Consider the following 19,013-nt stretch of genomic DNA (forward strand, 5'->3'; position numbering starts at 1 on the left):
CAAGATACACAAAGAATGCACATTACTTTTGATTGGGACTGTACCCTACAGAAACACACTTCAGAGAATTAGACATAAGCAATTAAAAAAGGTTTACAACCAAAGAATTGAGACTACATTGCATATCTAGACAATACCTTAAACTATCGGAAAAGGCCTTAAAGCTGGTGTGTGTGTGTGTGTGTGTGTGTGTGTGTGTGTGTGTGTGTGTGTGTGTGTGTGTGTGTGTGTATTTGTATGAACATGTCAAACTGGTGTTTTTTTAGGAGACACAAAAAGGAATCAACAGTAGAAGGAAGGCATGTTGATCAAGCTGTCATGCCAACAAAAACAACAACTGTGAATTTACTTCAAAAAAGAAAGATAAGACAAAACTGTCCCAACCATATGGTATATGAGGGTAAAAAAAAAGTTTTGTGCATGATAAAGTGTATGTAGAGGGTATTAAAAGCAGACTGGAGACTCAGAAGTCACACTTCTGAAGGAAATGAAAGTAACAACAAATGTGAGTGTATAACAGTGACAAGAAAAGATGACATTACGGTGGTCTTTGTCTTTGTTCGTAATGTGCATTTTCTTTAAAGGTATGGATAATTTATCTGTAATCTTTATTTCTCACAAGATGTAGACTTAAACAGTTTTTTTTTCATATGGCTTTGCTTTTTTGTCCAGTATTTTGTGAGTATTAAATGATCTTTTCTGTATTTTCCCATGCATTTAATCTCTCCTTCTTTCACTGGTTGTCTTATTCCTGTACTTTGATGAAGCAAACTTCATCAAATTTTACTGTGGATTTTATTACAGTTTCTCCAATGGAAGCTTCATCTTGGACTGTAAAGGTGCCATCCTCAGTGAAAGGTCACCTTGGATTATGTGTGGTGATCCCTTGTTCTTATGACTTCCCTAGTCCACAAAATAAGGTCAGCGAGTTCACAGGGATTTGGTACAATGACAATGATCAAGTCATCTGTCATTCCAATGCATCTCAAATTTTGGATCCGTTTCTGAATCGGACAAAACTACTGGGAGATCTCAGCAAGAAGAATTGTTCTCTGATGATTGAAAATCTTCAACAAAGTGACGGATGGCCTTTTTATTTCCGGATTGGAATTAAAGGCTACAACCAGTATTCCTACATCAATGATAAAGTCTCTATTTCATTGAGTAAGTACTATTAACAATAGCACCACATTTTCTAGTTCTTGTAACTATCTCTTTGTTTCCAGTGTTTTTACCGTGATGTTTTATTATATTGATAAGTGCTGAATAAATATTTTAGTGTGAATGTGCAATGCTCTAGAACATCTTGCTTTATTTTTGTTTCTCAGCCTTTTCTTAATTTACTGAATTATTCCTTCAAAGCTAAGATTTAATAAAGCAGTTTTTTTAATTGCTAATTGATTTAATGGCAAGAGCACTTTTTTAAATCAGTATTATTTAACCCTGTTTGTTGCTATGACTTTAAGTTTAATGTAAAACCTTGCATAGCAAATTTTTTGTTAAACTGGGTGATTTGGATTTAGATGTTAAGTGTCTCTGTATGGAAGAGAATGGGCAAAAATGAAAACAAAAAACTCATCAGCAGCTATACTGTTTAAGTGGACTTGTATTTCCATTACAGTATACTTACCATCATGATGGAGTTCGGGTTTATGATCATAATCTTTTTTGTTAACACAGGTCAACCTAATTTATCTGTGCAAGAGGAGATAAAGGAGGGTGAGAATGTGTCTGCATCCTGCTCCGTGTTTCACTCCTGCCCCACATATCCACCTTCTTTCATCTGGAGTCACTCTGGAGAGCAGCACGATCAAACACACCAGCTTCATGAAGGCCAGTGGAATTCAACATCTACTCTGACCTTTCACCCAAACCGCTCTGATCACAACAAGCCTTTAAAATGCAAAATAACATACCATCATGGTCTGCTCCAGGAAACATCTAAGATACTTCAAGTAAAATGTAAGTATACTGTATATTAACAGTGTATCAACCACTGTAAATAGTCTCATTTTTTTAAGCATTCAAAATCGGCGATACAGTATTTTTTGCAATTAAACAATATAAACAAGCAAACAAATAAAATAGGTGCAGTAACCCACATAGCAGACAGGTCTAGCCCAGATCTGGTGTCAAACTGGCACTGCTGGCTGACTTCTGGCATGGTAAGTGGTATGTTGTCCAGATATGGGTCAGGCCTGGCGTAGATGACACCGTTTATGTGATGGCATGCCAAATCTGGCCCGATTGTGGTTTGGTGTATGTGGCCCAGGCTCATAGAAAAGAGGTCTGGTCCGGATCTGGCATCAAGCTGGCACTTCTGACTGACTGGTGTCATGGCAGGGTGTATGTCAGCCAGATGTTGGCCAGGTCTGGCAATGATGGCACTATTTATGTTCCTATTTTCGTATTTTAGTTAGAAGACCCAAATGCCATGTTGCAATACTACACTGCTATGGTAGCCAACGTTTCAAATGCAGGTTTGACAGGTTTGTGAGTGTGCACTTTATCCACAACCTAGTGACGGTTTACTCATGTTTACCACTGGGTGGCTGTAGCTCAGAGGTAGAGCGGGTCACCTAATGATCAGAAGTTAGTAGTTTAATCCCTGGTTCCTCCGTTCTTCATGTCAAGAGCATGAATGTGTATGAATGTAGTTAGGAAGCACTCAGTTGAAAAAGTGTATGATTGGGTGAATGTGACATTTTGTCTAGAGCACATTGAGTAATCTCTGAAAAGAGATTCGTCATGTTGCTTTTGCACTGTTTTGTTACTGCACATGTTGTTATTACATGGCTTGATTAAGGTACACATTAGGCTGACACTGTTCAGCTCTGGCCCCAGCAAAGGGACAGCAGTGTGTCTGCAACTGGCCCGTGGCTGCACACAACTTACACATGGCCCACATACCGCAAAGAATGACGGCCCTTTGGTGGGCCAGATCAGGTTTGCCAAACATTCAGTAGGGGCCCTGTGCTGCACTGCTATCAGTGAAAAAGGGGTAATTAGATCCTGCACCTCAGCGTGTTATGCATGTTATGTTACACTAGAATGAATTCAATTACAAAACACTTTTTTTCATTCAAACATACATAATAAATGCATGGCTATCTTCCATTTTTATTTCATGTCCTCACAGATGGCCCTGACATCAAGACTTCCTCAAAGTGTTCTTCAGAGGACGGCGTGGTAAAGTGTGAGTGCACTGTAGAGTCCGAGCCTCCCAGCATGGTACATTTTGTTCTTGGTGACAGAGTCCTGCAAAGCAGCAAAGCAGAGAAAAATGGCTCTGTTACTATTGAGACTCTGCAGACAGACTTTGGGTCTTTCAGGTTTGTGCACTGCCTGGCAATCAACGTGGTGGGATATGACAACATTTTGCTCTCTTTACCTGTTAATGGTAAGAAAGACTTAGGATGGATTGATCTCTCTATTTTTACATGACAAAAATACTTAACATGGTTTCTTTGTCAACAGACAACATGCAGAATATTCTTATCTCGTCTGGAGCAGGTGGGATTTTGCTGATTATTTTGATAGGAAGTGGAGTGGGAGTTGTTAAAAAATGGTAAGTTGTCATGAACAAAATCATTGCAGATAAACAAGTAAGTCATGCATGCAGGAGAATCTGTAAATATAGCAACAGTTTTCAGAGCACCAGAGAGTCAGAGAGACCTGTCAAACTTCTGTAATGCCCGAACAAAAAGGTTTTATTATTCTTCAGCTCAGTTTGCAAAAAACAAACAAAATCCTACCATGATAAAATAAGATTTTAAAAGATGTGTAAATACATTACTTTTTTTTTTTTTTTTGCATCCTTTCTGCAGGAAAAAGAACAGGGAGCATATCCCTTCTCCTGACATTTACGCAAATGATCCTGTCTATGGAAATGTAGGGATAAGCAATGCTTTCTTAATTGATTCATCCATAATGTACATGCATAAAAAGGGAGTTAATTAATTGTGTTTCTCTTTGCAGATTGCTTGAGATGAGTCAATATATGACAATGTGTATTGTGTGGAAGACCAACTACAGTCCATGTTGCTGAGTCAAGGAAAATGTTGTTTTGGGGTTGGGTTTTTTTTGTTTTTTTTTTATCTGTTATATTTCTATATGTCTGTAATCTATGACTCATGTTTTCTTGGTCAGACCAATGATCTAGTTTGAAAGATTAATAATAAAGTTTAGTCAAATATACAAAATTACAATCTCTGTTTTTATTATGATTTTATATATATATATATATATATAAAAATTTCTTGCGGGCCAATTAAAAATGGACCACGGGCCGTAGTAAACACTCAGTCCACAATAGGAGGCCCCAGCAGCCTGTAATAGGCTTACTGTCACAACATGACTAAGAGAGGAATCAGGGTCACCCAACTCAGTCTTAACTATATGCTTTATCAAAAAAGAAAGTTTTAAGCTGAAACCTAAAAGTAGAGAGTGTGTCTGTTTCCCGAATTCAAACTGTTTTTATTATTATTATTAATCCAAGCAAAAAATTCAAAACCTTGCAGTCCCTCTACAGAAGAGGGGACTGAAAGCCGAAGGCTCTGCCTTCCATTCTACTTTTAAATACTCTAGGAACCACAAGTAAGCCAGCCGTCTGAGAGCAATGTGCTCTAATAGGGTGATATGGTGTTATGAGGTCTTTAAGATAAGAGGGGACCTGAATATTGAAAAACTTGTATGTGAGGAGAGGGATTTCAGATTTGGTATTGGATTTAACAGTGAGCCAATGAAGAGAAGCCCGTACAGGAGAAATATGCTCTCTCTGTCTAGTCCTTGGCAGTACTCTTGTCACAGTCTGCGGAGGCAGACCGTGCGGAATGCGTGCGGTGGGCCCAGGAGCGAACACAAACCGAGGATGCCGTAGTGAACTTTAACAAAAAGCGAGCCTTTATTTGTGGCTGGTTATGCAAGAGAAATGAACAAGGATAAGGGCAGCACAAAAGCAAAACTAAACAGAAACCTAAACTGGGAATGAACTAAGGTTGAACTATGAACTATGACTGAGAACACAACAGACCGGGCATGGAAACATCGAGGGTGGAACACAGGGGGGTGATAACACAGACGACGCCAGACAGACTGTATGAAACACAGAGACTAAATACACATGAGGGATGATCAGGGGAAGTGGCCACACATGGGAACACAGCTGACACACATGAACTTAACGACAGGACAAAAGGAGTGAAACTGAATACACTGACCGTGAATACAGACTTTCAAAGTAAAACAGGAAACATGGAGATTAGACAAGACACATGAACCGGGGAGACATAGTACAGGGGAGATGACATAACTGACAGCATGGACTTGACAATATAAGACACGCAGACATAAACACACGAAGGGCAAGGGAGACTTAATACACGGGTAATATGTACAAATGGCTGGACTGCCTTAGTGACCCTAAACAAAGAATAAACATCCAAATAGGCTAAAACACAAAACACTGGGTCGCACGACCCAGGACCATGACAATACCCCCCCCTCAAGGGCTGGCTCCCGACAGCCCAAAACCGAGAAACCCAACAAAAACAGAAAAACCCCACCCAGGGCGGGAGGCGGGGGACCAGGACGGAGGGACCAGAACAGGAAACAAAACGAACAACAGAACCCACAGGAGCACAAGACCAAAGTCCAAACAAAGTTCAGGGGGCCGACCCAGAGCCCACAGGCACAAGAGTACACGGGTCACACGGTCGGGGGGCCGACCAGGCGGGCGGCACAGGCGACAGAGCCGGTCCGGAGGCCGGCCGCGCAGAAGGCAGCGGCGGCGACGAAGGCGACGAAGGAGCAGTTCAGGAGGCCGGCCGCGCGGAAGGCAGCGGCGGCGACGAAGGAGCAGTTCAGGAGGCCGGCCGCGCGGAAGGCAGCGGCGGCGACGAAGGAGCAGTTCAGGAGGCCGGCCGCGCGGAAGGCAGCGGCGGCGACGAAGGAGCAGTTCAGGAGGCCGGCCGGGCGGAAGGCAGCGGCGGCGACGAAGGAGCTGTTCAGGAGGCCGGCCGGGCGGAAGGCAGCGGCGGCGACGAAGGAGCAGTTCAGGAGGCCGGCCGCGCGGAAGGCAGCGGCGGCGACGAAGGAGCAGTTCAGGAGGCCGGCCGCGCGGAAGGCAGCGGCGGCGACGAAGGAGCAGTTCAGGAGGCCGGCCGCGCGGAAGGCAGCGGCGGCCCTCCAGTCGCAGGCGTGCTGGCCATGGCCTGGTGGGCACAAGACCAGACGATGCAGGACCACATGGTGGCGTGGCAGCCACAGGCGACGGAGCCGGGCCAGGCGGTGGCGTGGCAGCCACAGGCGACGGAGCCGGGCCAGGCGGTGGCGTGGCAGAAGGCGAGGCCGGAGACTCTGACGAGGCTGGACCAGGCGTGGCAGAAGGCGTGGCCGAAGGCTCTGACGAGGCTGGACCAGGCGTGGCCGAAGGCGTGGCCGAAGGCTCTGACGAGGCTGGACCAGGCGTGGCCGAAGGCGTGGCCGAAGGCTCTGACGAGGCTGGACCAGGCGAGGCCGAAGGCTCTGACGAGGCTGCAGCAGACGAAGGCTCGACGAGGCTGCAGCAGACGAAGGCTCTGACGAGGCTGCAGCAGACGAAGGCTCCGACGAGGCTGCAGCAGACGAAGGCTCCGACGAGGCTGCAGCAGACGAAGGCTCCGACGAGGCTGCAGCAGACGAAGGCTCCGACGAGGCTGCAGCAGACGAAAGGCTCTGAACGAGGCTTGCAGCAGACGAAGCTCTGACGAGGCTGCAAGCAGACGAAGGCCCCCGCTGAGCTTGCAGCAGACGAAGGCTCTGAGGCTGCAGGCAGACGAAGGCTCTGAGGCTGCAGCAAGACGAAGGCTCTTAGGGCTGCAGCAGACGAAGGCTCTAGGCTGCAAGCAGGCGAAAGGCTCTGAGGCTGCAGCAGGCGAAGGCTCTGAGGCTGCAGCAGGCGAAGGCTCTGAGGCTGCAGCAGGCGAAGGCTCTGAGGCTGCAGCAGGCGAAGGCTCTGAGGCTGCAGCAGGCGAAGGCTCTGAGGCTGCAGCAGGCGAAGGCTCTGAGGCTGCAGCAGGCGAAGGCTCTGAGGCGGCAGCAGGCGAAGGCTCTGAGGCGGCAGCAGGCGAAGGCTGGACGGGCGGCTCGGGCCCCCCAGCTGACGTGTCATGAGGCTGCTGGACGGGCTCCTCGGGCCCTCCAGCTGACGTGTCATGAGGCTGCTGGACGGGCTCCTCGGGCCCCCCAGCTGACGTGGCGTGAGGCTGGTGCGGTTCTCCTGAACCCCCAGCTGACGTGGCGTGAGGCTGCTGGACGGGCTCCTCGGGCCCTCCAGCTGACGTGGCATGAGGCTGGTGCGGTTCTCCTGAACCCCCAGCTGACGTGGCATGAGGCTGGACGGGCTCCTCGGGCCCTCCAGCTGGAAGAGACGGCCGACACAGAAGGCAGTCTGAGGCGGAGAGAAAACTCACGCCGTTCCTAGCAGGCTGAGACGCAGCCTGTACAGCCGACGTGTGGTCCCCTCTCGCTGTCTCGTGAACCCGGGCTACAGGAGCTACTGGGACCTGCGCTACAGGCGGCACTGGAGCTACTGGGGCCTGCGCTACAGGCGGCACTGGAGCTACTGGGGCCTGCGCTACAGGCGGCACTGGAGCTACTGGGGCCTGCGCTACAGGCGGCACTGGAAACTGAGCTGGAACAGGTGGCTCCGGGGTAGGTGACACTGGTGTACTGGGGTGAAGGTAGCGGGGATGCAGTCTCTCTCTTAAGGGAGGGTCGAATGATTTGGAGATAAACTTTGACGGGAAAAGATGCTGATGCTGTGAATACCAGGCAGCGGGGGCTTCCAGGTGGGTAGCTGATTGCGCTATGAAGGGCTGCGAGGGAGCTGACTGAACTGAGGGTGGCTGCGAGGGAGCTGACTGAACTGAGGGTGGCTGCGAGGGAGCTGACTGAACTGAGGGTGGCTGCGAGGGAGCTGACTGAACTGAGGGTGGCTGCGAGGGAGCTGACTGAACTGAGGGTGGCTGCGAGGGAGCTGACTGAACTGACCTGGAAGGAGAAACACGAGTAGGAAGAGGAGCAGGCTCAGAAAAAACAGTCCGTGTAATGGCAGGCTCAGGGTCGACAAAAATAGCTCTATCAAAAATGAACCCGCCGTCCACTTCATGTGTTGTAGCCGTAGCATTGTCCGGTTTGTGGCGGCGGGCGCGCCGCCTCCTTCGTGCAGAGGAAGCTGGCGCGATGGGCGCTGATGGCACCGATGCAGAGGTGGACGTAGCGGCGACCTCCCCGTCTCCTTCCCACATCCGTGCCAGAAACGAGGCAGGCGAAGTGAAGTCTGAGCGGATTGGAGACGGCGAGCGGCTGGTAGGCTGTGCAGCGGGTGAGAGGTCCCCCTCCGGGATGAGCCAGGGCTTCCACCGGAGCTCGTCCTCCCGATACGCCCGCAACACCTGCTGCCGCTCCTCCTCACTGAAATCGACAGCCTCGGGCATCTCCGCGCAGACCGGCGGTGGCGAAGATGCGGAAGCCGATGAGGCGCGAGCGGATGGTGTGTCGGTGGCAAGCCTCACCGTTCCGACCCTAACTGCTTCTGGCTCGCGAAGCAGCGGGGAAACTGGGTAACAGCAGGGCTCTGGCAGCGCAGCCCGCACACTGGGCAGCTGCGGCTGCGGACGGAGTCGGAGAGCGGTGACGAGGAAGTCAGCGAGCAGCGGGGGTAGTGCCTCCCATAACCAGGGAAATACAGCCGCGCACACTCCCACTTGGCGGGCTAACTCCTCCCGTTCCTCCACTCCGGAACACTGCAGCCATTCGCCACATAGCGACTCCACCGTCCGGATGATCTCCCTCTCTTGTGTCGCTGGGTCCGGCATGCTGGCGTCGTACTGTCACAGTCTGCGGAGGCAGACCGTGCGGAATGCGTGCGGTGGGCCCAGGAGCGAACACAAACCGAGGATGCCGTAGTGAACTTTAACAAAAAGCGAGCCTTTATTTGTGGCTGGTTATGCAAGAGAAATGAACAAGGATAAGGGCAGCACAAAAGCAAAACTAAACAGAAACCTAAACTGGGAATGAACTAAGGTTGAACTATGAACTATGACTGAGAACACAACAGACCGGGCATGGAAACATCGAGGGTGGAACACAGGGGGGTGATAACACAGACGACGCCAGACAGACTGTATGAAACACAGAGACTAAATACACATGAGGGATGATCAGGGGAAGTGGCCACACATGGGAACACAGCTGACACACATGAACTTAACGACAGGACAAAAGGAGTGAAACTGAATACACTGACCGTGAATACAGACTTTCAAAGTAAAACAGGAAACATGGAGATTAGACAAGACACATGAACCGGGGAGACATAGTACAGGGGAGATGACATAACTGACAGCATGGACTTGACAATATAAGACACGCAGACATAAACACACGAAGGGCAAGGGAGACTTAATACACGGGTAATATGTACAAATGGCTGGACTGCCTTAGTGACCCTAAACAAAGAATAAACATCCAAATAGGCTAAAACACAAAACACTGGGTCGCACGACCCAGGACCATGACAACTCTTGCTGCAGCATTTTATAGTTTATAGTTTGTTTATTTATATAGCACATTTAATTACAATAGGAACGAAGTGCTGTACAAGAATACAAAATACCTAGTAAAATAAATTATAATATTGATAGCAAACATCCAGTATGAATTAACAAATAACTCCCATACTGTATTAAAAGCCAGTAAATGCAAATGTGTTTTAAGATAAGATTTAAAAAGATTGACAGTAGGAGCCTGTCTGATGTGTATGGGTTAAATTATTCCACAGCTTAGACGCTAAAACTGTAAATGCTCGATCGCCTCTATGAACCAGCCTCGATCTTGGTATGGCTAAAAGCAAAAGATCACTTGATCTAAGAGATCTAAAGGGGGCATAAGGCTGCAAGAGGTCAGACAAGTACCTGGGAGCCTGTCCATTCAGGGCTTTGTAAGTCAAGAGTAACATTTTAAAATGAATTCTGAAGTCGACAGGGAGCCAATGAAGAGAGGCAAGCACCGGGGAAATATGTTCACATCTTTTAGTGCGTGTCAGAAGACGAGCTGCAGCATTCTGGACCAACTGCAGTCTTGCCAGGCAGGTCTGGCTAACTCCAGCATAAAAGGAGTTACAATAGTCCAGCTGTCATGTAATAAAAGCATCTTTTTTCCACTTACGCTCAGCCTTCCTGCGCTCTTGTCTGGCTGAAGGAGTGGCCTTTTTTATCCATGGGTCTGATTGTGGTTTCGAGCTCATAGTTTTAAAAGGAGCAACCTCATCAAGGACAGTTTTGCACTTATCATAAAAATTAGATGTCATTTCCTCAGTACCACAGCCAAGAGGAGCTCTTAAAACTTTTTTAAAAGCAATAGAAAATTGTTCTGTTGCAGATGGGTTAAAAACACGACAATGGCGTGTTGGAATAAGAGGTGTAAAATGGCGTAGAAATAAAAGTATATCAAACACAACAGGACAGTGATCAGAAACAAATAGCGTCACATATTTTCATGTGAAATTCCGAGAATACGCGCTTCTTTTGCGGTGGAGGAACACCAGAGTAATTGCTTACGGAGATTGCTTCTTCAACATCTTTAAGAGTTCTGAACAAATATCTGTCCTCCTCCAGAACATCTTATGTACGCAAACGCGCGTTCCAACTTCTTATCTGATGCACAGCTTTTATTTTGACAGCGAATGCACACCTGCGGACCACTTATGTGCAGCCCTGGTCATAACACTCCCTGATATAAAATCAAGCATTTCTCCCTCTCAAGAAATGCTTGAGCCATTTACCAACCATTAGTCGTGGATAAAATGATCGACAGAACCTGGCAACCTCAGATTTCAACCCTGGTCAAAAAAAAAAAAGCGGGAAACTCTGTCATAAGTTTTCCTGATTCCTAAATAGCCAGATAGGGGGTTATCATGGGCAAGGACACTTGTAGACGGTACTCTTTTGGTACCACAATCTGAGTGGTCACACCTGTCGCGGTTCGAATTTTTGAGGAAGAGACATACGACTGAAAGTCCATAGTGGGTCAACACAAATGATTTTATTATAACACATATATGTGGTGAAAATGGGCTCTGCAAAACATCAGGCTCCATCTCCCGTCTGACAATAGGTGTGTGTGTGATATTTATACTTATGATGACCAGTAACTCCAGCGAGGACATATTCTAAAAAGGAACCGCTACTTCCTCTGTTCCTCCAGATGCTTCCTGTTATTTCACTTTCCTAGACTTACACAACATTTGCAATCAGTTTACCCAGACAGACTATGTGTCTGTGTTGTTAACCTCAGTACATGACCTCACTCAACGTCATCTGTTACCAGGCAAACTTCAGTGCAGCAGGCTGCTGAATGCACACAGGCCATATGTAGCAAATTATACTGTAAACATGTAGGCAACCTTTCAATAGCTGAACTTTGCTTCATTGATCGGCCAGACATCGCGCTGCTCGTAGCTTCAAACCATTAATTAACTTGACCGAGCTTCAACCCTTTAATTACGCAATATGTGTATAACATGCTTACAGTTGCACCTGCAATGAAAGATTATTATGTGCTTATGCTAACACCTGAAATACAGACTTTAATATAACATCAACAGTTTCAATAAATGTGTCAATGAAATGACAATAATGATAAATCATAAATGATGCAACAGTAATAATAAGGATTATGAATAGTAACATAGATTATGAATGTAAAATAATATTTCATCTCGACACACCCCATTCTAGACACTGGGGACCACTTATGTAGCAATACACCATTGTCAAATAGGTACGACACAGGTTGCTTGTTGCCTGGCAGGCAGGCAGACAAAGTAACATCAGACTGCTAAGCTTTAATGAACTGTTCTCTGTCTATTGCCAAGAAAAAGTCATTTGGTATCTCATTAAATGGCCTAGATTAATTTCTTATTCCAGGAGGAAGTTTGACAGGAATTTTAGGCTCTTTCAAGAACGTATCTGAAATGTCCACCACATCGGCCTGGGCACGAGTAACCACACATGCCGCAAAAATTGCAGAGGCACTGAGCCCAGAGAGGGCGTGACCAAAGATGTCTACAGTAGGGTTTTCAGTGGTTTCAGGTGTGGTAGATTTACGTAGGGAACATCTTTTCCCCAGCCAAGAAAAACATCAACACCAGCAACTGGCTGCTGATCTATCACCCCCACCTGCTATGCCTGAGACAAAGGGGGAAAGTAGAGTAACTATATGAAGTGGCATGCACAACATACACATTCTTATTCCCCACACCAACAAATCTGAGCCACAGTACGACTGGTCAGAAAAAGGCACTATACCATGACACACCACAGAGTACTTTGCACCAGCATCTCATAAAATTGTGATGGGAATTTTGTCCCCCTTCTTCTCAGTCAGTGATAGAAAACCTTTAGAGATAAAAGGCTTGAAAACTGTGTGGCTGCGCCAGGGAACTTGAGGTGAACGTGCCCTCCCCATGCCAGGGGAAACAATGGTCAATGGTCAATGGTAACTTTATTGTCCCTAACGGGAAATTGATTTGTAGTATGTCCGTACAAACAAACAAACAGACAACCAACGCATCACATACACTCACCAAAATAATATAAGCCTGATAAAACAACCTAGATTTTTCATCAAAAAAGTGCAATGTGCAATGGCAACAACACTTATGGTTTAGTGTTATTAACTATGATAATAGCAGAGGTGGGACCAAGTCATTGTTTTGCAAGTCTCAAGTAAGTCTCAAGTCTTTATCCTCAAGTCTCAAGTCAAGTCTCAAGTAATGTCAGGCAAGTCAGAGTCGAGTCTCAAGTCACTGGTGTAAAAGTCCGAGTCAAGTCACAAGTCTGAAACTTTGAATTTCAAGTCCTTTCGAGTCTTTAAAAAAAAAAAAAGAAAAAATAATGTTGCAGTTATATGCTAAATGTAAATATTAGACCATGTAATTTTAAAATCTGTGTTTTTCTCAACACATGACAAAATAGTGAACTTAGAAAATATACACAAATTGTGAAATTGCACCTCTTTAAAATGCAGCTCAATTAAACCTAGCTCCAAGAATAATTTTCACCGACAGTTCTGAGATAAGCTGCATGTTATTCTTGGATGCGGTTGTAGGACTGGCTTTAAAATCGCATGACAAAAATATCATACACATTAAAAAAAACTGCATCACCAACGTAGCCTGGACAACATTTGCTAGTTAGATGAAGTCAGCTATCTCATCATAGCATATTTATATGCATATTTATAATTATACGGTTCTTGGAGTGAGTGCATACACTCATGAAGTTTAGTAACTTCAGGTCACTGCAACAAGCCCAGGTACAGTTTACCGACGGATGGGTGCAGGACCTTGAAATGCACCGTGTGGAACGAAAGACCATCGTACATATCATAAGTTTACCAGTCTCACAAATCGTCGTCATAAATACACATTCGTTAACCGTTTATTAATAGGACCTTTGAGCTCAACGGTAATTAATTAGTAGTGGAAATAATTTCTGGTACCCATCACAGAAATGTAGCAGTGACAACAATATTGGATGCTGTAATCGTACTGGACAATTAGTGATACAAAACAACTGTTTTATCCTGTGAATAAAAGTATATGTTTTTGTCAATGTACCATAATAACAGAAGCGAAACGCAATATTGTGTCAGGACAATTCACTATTTATGCACAATAAACAAAGGAGCATAGCGCGACAATTTCTGTTCAGCGCCAGACTTGCTTGTAACCTATATCACTAATTATGTTATGAAAATGGCGTATTAACTACTAAAAAACACTGACCTTCGTGTAAATGCTTGGAGCAGACTAACCTGTGAGCTGGAGTGTTCTGGGACGTTATATTTGATCTTTGAATGGCTGCAATCCAGGCCATCCGTCGCCTCTTTGTTACTTCGGAAACATGGCTTGAACAATTTCTCTTCAACGAAGTAATCCGATAACAACCGATCTCTTTACCCGTCGGCTTCCCGTGGCTGTCATGCGACCGGCTATTGCAGTTAATAATACAACAGCTTCTTGACATTTTTGTGTTTCTTTTTATCGCTGTGTAACTGATTTTAATTGAAAGCCTGCGTGCGCTAGTACCGCTTGCCACGAGTTCCCAGAATCCTTTGCGGTTCTACCCGTGAATGACGTCACATTTTCAATCTCTATATAATATGCATGTTAAATTTTATATTTGGGGTAAAATATCAAGTCTTTTCAAGTAAACCGGTTCAAGTCCAATTCAAGTCCCAAGTCATTGGTGTAAAAGTCCAAGTCAAGTCACAAGTCTTAGAACATTTTTTCAAGTCAAGTCTAAAGTCATAAAATTAATGACTCGAGTCTGACTCGAGTCCAAGTCATGTGACTCGAGTCCACACCTCTGGATAATAGCACTAGGTACAAAAGACAATTTATGTCTCTTTGTCTTCACTGCAGGCACTTTATAACGACGACCTGATGGAAGCAGTTGAAAATCATTAAAGAGAGGATGATCTGAACACAACAGGACAGAGGTTGCCTTCCTCAGCACCTGCCTGTTATAAAAGTCCACAAGCTGGACCTGAGACCTCCCTGAAATCTTGCCAGCCACTTTAACCAGGTTGTTAAGTCTGGTCTTATTATTCAGGGACATATTACCGTACCAAGCAATGATACAGAAAGTTAAAACAGATTCAATAAAACTTTTATAAAAAAGAGTCATCATTTCAGATGAAACATTAAAACCTCTCAACCTCCTTAAAAAGTACAGTCCTTGTTTAACCTTTTTCACTGTAGCAGCAAGATATGACTTCATGGACAGAGACTTATCAAGAACAACCCCCAAATACTTATAACCTCCACCAGTTCAATGGCTGCACCATTTACCACTGTTAGCGCAGGATGGAGGGATGACTTCCTGAAGTCAATAACCGTGTCCTTGGTTTTCAAGGTGTTAATCATTAAGAAGGACTGATCACACCATGAAACAAACTTATCCACAACAGGCCCATGGGAATCCTCTTCACCATGAAGGAGGCTTACAATGACTGTGTCATCTGCGTATTTAATGAAATGCCTGTTGGCCTGTGTACTGCGACAGTCATTAGTGTACAAAATATACAGTAGAGGAGAGAGACAACAACCTTGTGGTGAGCCAGTAGAAGAGTTCAGCTGTTTGGAAAAACAACAGTTTACTCTCACACACTGAGATCTGTCAGTTAAAAAGTCTAAAATCCAACCAACGAGATTAAAATCAAGTTTAAACTGGTTAAGAAGCTTATCAACTAAAAGATGTGGCTGGATAGTATTAAAAGCTGAAGAAAAATCAATAAATAAGAGCCGAGCATGAGCTTTGGCGCCATTAAGATGGCGATAAAGGAAGTTCAACAGAGTGACCACTGCATCATCCACACCTCTACAAGGCCTGTATGCAAATTGTAGTGGATCTATAAGCTTCTCTACTTGCTGCAGGATCTCCTTCCTGACAAGTTTTTCAAAGGACTTCATCACTAAGGATGTTAGAGCGACAGGCCTAAAATCATTTAATGATGTAGGTTTTGTGGTCTTAGCAACTGGAGAAATAATTGATTTTTTCCATACCTCTGGAACCTTCTGTTGCTGAAGAGATAAAAGAAAGGTGTAATAAAAAATACTGTATAATTGCTCAGCGCATGTTCTAAGCACCTGGCCACATATATTATCAGGACCTGGACTTTTATTAGTCTTACTCATTTTAAAAAGATTTCCCACCCTTCTTTCATCAAAGAACAAAGCTGGGGGGCCTCTGGTGCTCTCTATTAAGAAATCAAGTGTATTCCTTGGACTATAATTATCATTAAATCTCAAATAAAATCTATTCAGCTCATTGGCTAACTGAGAGTCTGAACTAAAACCAGGCAGACTTATCTTATTACAGTCACTGTAACAGTGATCAGTCATGTGTTTCATGCCTGCCCAGGCCACCCTTAAGTTATTTTTTCCTCAGGCAAAAATAAATAAATAAAATAAAATAAAGGAATAAAAGAATGAAATAAAATAAGTTAAAACACTGACACTGACAGACAGAGACAACCTGCTGGTCGCCGCAAGAGCAGCGCCCTTCTTCAGGGCGCAATAGGGTCCTGACGTGTCAGAGATGAATAAACACTCTTGTGAGTCAGGGCAAATTCATCTGTCAAGACCGCAGCGTTTGCAAGAGACTCAACTTTTTGTTCATTTAAATAAATCACCACATGCTCCGGCAAACATTTATTAAAATCCTCCAAAAGCACTAGTTCCCTCAGCTGTGCAAAATCTTTGACTTTGCTAGCCTGACACACTTTATCAAAAAGCACCCTTTCTCACACATAAACTACACACACTTGGTTGTCCCTTTCCCCATAGTTTCGGAATTTCTGTCTGTATGCTTCAGGCACCAATTGATAAGCACACAATACTGTAGCCCTAACCACATCATGGTCTAAGCTTTGGTCCACTGAGAGGCTAGCACACTCCTCCTGAGCTTTACTCACAAGCCTACACTGCAGCAGCAAGGCCCAAACTTCCTTTTGCCATTTCAAAGCTTTAGCAAACACAGCAAAGTATGAATCCACCTCAGTTTCTCTAAAGGGTAGTAACAATTTAATGCGCAAATCAAAGCAATTATGGGGAGATAGGGGGAGCTTGCAGTGTGAGCGGTGACTGGATGGAGCTACTATGGTGGCGTTGCAGCTCTAAAGCTTTCACCCATAGATGCATCGCTTCCACCTCCAGCTCCCAGTTTCTCAACTCCACTTCCATAATGCAGAGCATTAGCTGGAGCTCCTCAGCTGACGTCCCCATCATAGAACTGGGAGGAGCTAAAAGAGAAGTGTTTACAGGAGGACCCGTGGAAGGAGCTAGAGGCTCCACATCAGCTTTGCCTGCCCCATTTGCAACTGCCACATCTGCCAGCAGAACCCTCTCAACCAGCTACAAGCTGCCACAGCTGTTCTTTCCTCACAGCCAATGGTGTTTGCACATTAGAAAGGTTTTCAATGAGCCTCAAATCTATCTTTCAACACTTATTTAACTGCTACGTTGGATTCCCGGCAAACTTATCTAAATGAAACCCCATTGTGGCTAACCACACAATTCAAACAACCTTCACGTGGAACTTACACAAGCACAAACAACACAGAGAATGAACAATGTCACCCTTGGGTGTGAGGACCACAAACAACATACAGCATCATGACCTGGGTCATAACAGAGTATTAAGTGCACATCTGTCCATACTGGCCTGTGGTGAGTGTAATAGTTTTTACTGCTAAAAACAGCAAACCCCCAAATATAAGTCAGCAAAGGCAAACATTAGAATATCATCTTTATCTATCCACAATCTATTTATTCATCTATTTATTCTAGCAAAGCTTATGGTAATTAGCTAAAGCACCAAGCTTGAGGTGGGATGCTGCACTGTGGTTAACGTGTTGCATTGCAAAACAGAGCTGTGAAGTGATGCATGACTGTCAAGTGTAACCCTTCTGATGAATGTTAAAAATAAACCCATTTGTATTATGGTAAATATTCTACATATAGCACTAAAGGCTGGTTTTCTTTTAATGTAACATGACAATTCCAGTAACCAGAGAAATATTTAAACTAGGTCAGAGGTGTTGAACTCCAGGCCTCGAGGGCCGGTGTCCTGCAGGTTTTAGATCTGACCCTGGTCATTACACCTGAGTTCATTACCAGGCCTCTGGAGAACTGCAAGACATGTTGAGGAGGTAATTTAGCCGTTTAAATCAGCTGTGTTGGATCAAGGACACATCTAAAACCTGCGGGACACCGGCCCTCGAGGCCTGGAGTTCGACACCTGTGAACTAGGTTGACCTTTCTTGCAAAACACAAAAGGAATGACTTTATACAAGGGACACATAGAGGTCAGCTTGCAGTAAAGACAATAACTCAGTATGGTAGAAACTACATAAAAGAATCAATTTAATGGAAAACAAATAAGATTTATTTTAAAAACGGAAAGAAAGAAATGGACCAAAAAGTGAAAACCTAAATATATTAATACATAATATAATGAGAAACTAAATAAAGAAGCAAAAAGGCAACAAGAAAGGCATGTAATGATCAAGTTGTGATGTCAGTCTCAAAGAAACAGTGAAACTGATTATAGGGAGGGGTGGCCACCTGCTGCGTCAGGTTGGGCTGAGAGGAGGAAGACAGGATAAAAGATATGCTGTGGAAGAGATCCATATATCAATAACAAGTATGATTCAAAACATTATGAGTGAGAAAGGTGACTGATGAAGAAATCCTCAATGGATAATGGGAATCCCTAGAAGCCTAAAACTACTGCAGCATAACTACGGGGGAATTCAGGGTCACCTGGTCCAGCCCTAACTATATGCTTTAGCAAAAAGGAAAGTTTTAAGCCTAATCTTGAAAGTAGAGATAGTGTCTGTCTCCCGAATCCAAACTGGAAGCTGGTTCCACAGAAGAGGGGCCTGAAAACTGAAGGCTCTGCCTCCCATTCTACTTTACTACTAGGAACAACAAGTAGGCCTGCAGTGTGAGAGTGAAGTGTTCTAATGGGGTGATATGGTACTATAATGCCATTAGGTTATCATAGAAAAAAATGAAATTATGATTAACATGACTATTTTCTCAACCTTACAGCATATGAGGGAAAGAGGTGACAGTTTGTGTTTGATAAAGTGGCTTCAGAGGGCTATCTAAGAGCTTGCAAAGAAAAGAGACTGGACTAAATTTCTTAAAGATGTTTCACCTTTCATCCGAGAAGCGTCACGGCTAGCTGGGCAAGCTGTATGAGTTTTAATAAAGGACCCAAGTTGCAGGCAGCTTCTGATGCGAGTGAGCTTTATTAATATGGTAGGTGAAACAAACAGGAACGTAGCAGGCATAAAATAAAACCTAAGGATAACCTAAACTGGGGAAAACTAACCAAAAACAGCCTTGAAACCTGAAATGGAGGTGCAGGGAAACTACACATGATGACGCAGGGAAA

General features: G+C 44.7%; 1 protein-coding gene across 1 annotated transcript; it reads left to right on the top strand.

Moving 5' to 3' along the window:
• The first annotated feature begins 772 nt into the window (after positions 1-772).
• On the top strand, positions 773-4,228 carry LOC120732106 (myelin-associated glycoprotein-like). Its single transcript, XM_040029455.1, has 6 exons — positions 773-1,164; positions 1,681-1,962; positions 3,140-3,400; positions 3,478-3,568; positions 3,828-3,891; positions 3,979-4,228. The coding sequence occupies exons 1-6, from the start codon at positions 813-815 to the stop codon at positions 3,985-3,987; spliced, it is 1,059 nt and encodes a 352-aa protein (XP_039885389.1). The 5' UTR covers positions 773-812; the 3' UTR covers positions 3,988-4,228.
• The last annotated feature ends 14,785 nt before the right edge of the window (positions 4,229-19,013 follow it).

Source organism: Simochromis diagramma, unplaced genomic scaffold, assembly GCF_900408965.1.
Source record: "Simochromis diagramma unplaced genomic scaffold, fSimDia1.1 OVJJ01000361.1, whole genome shotgun sequence".
Lineage (NCBI taxonomy): Eukaryota > Metazoa > Chordata > Actinopteri > Cichliformes > Cichlidae > Simochromis > Simochromis diagramma.

Bases quoted from the DNA above. Each gene is read 5' to 3' on its own strand.
- LOC120732106 (XM_040029455.1), top strand. From the start codon at position 813: ATGGAAGCTTCATCTTGGACTGTAAAGGTGCCATCCTCAGTGAAAGGT. The intron at 1,165-1,680 runs GTAAGTACTATT...TTGTTAACACAG, and splicing joins TAAAGTCTCTATTTCATTGA to GTCAACCTAATTTATCTGTG. The intron at 3,401-3,477 runs GTAAGAAAGACT...CTTTGTCAACAG, and splicing joins GCTCTCTTTACCTGTTAATG to ACAACATGCAGAATATTCTT.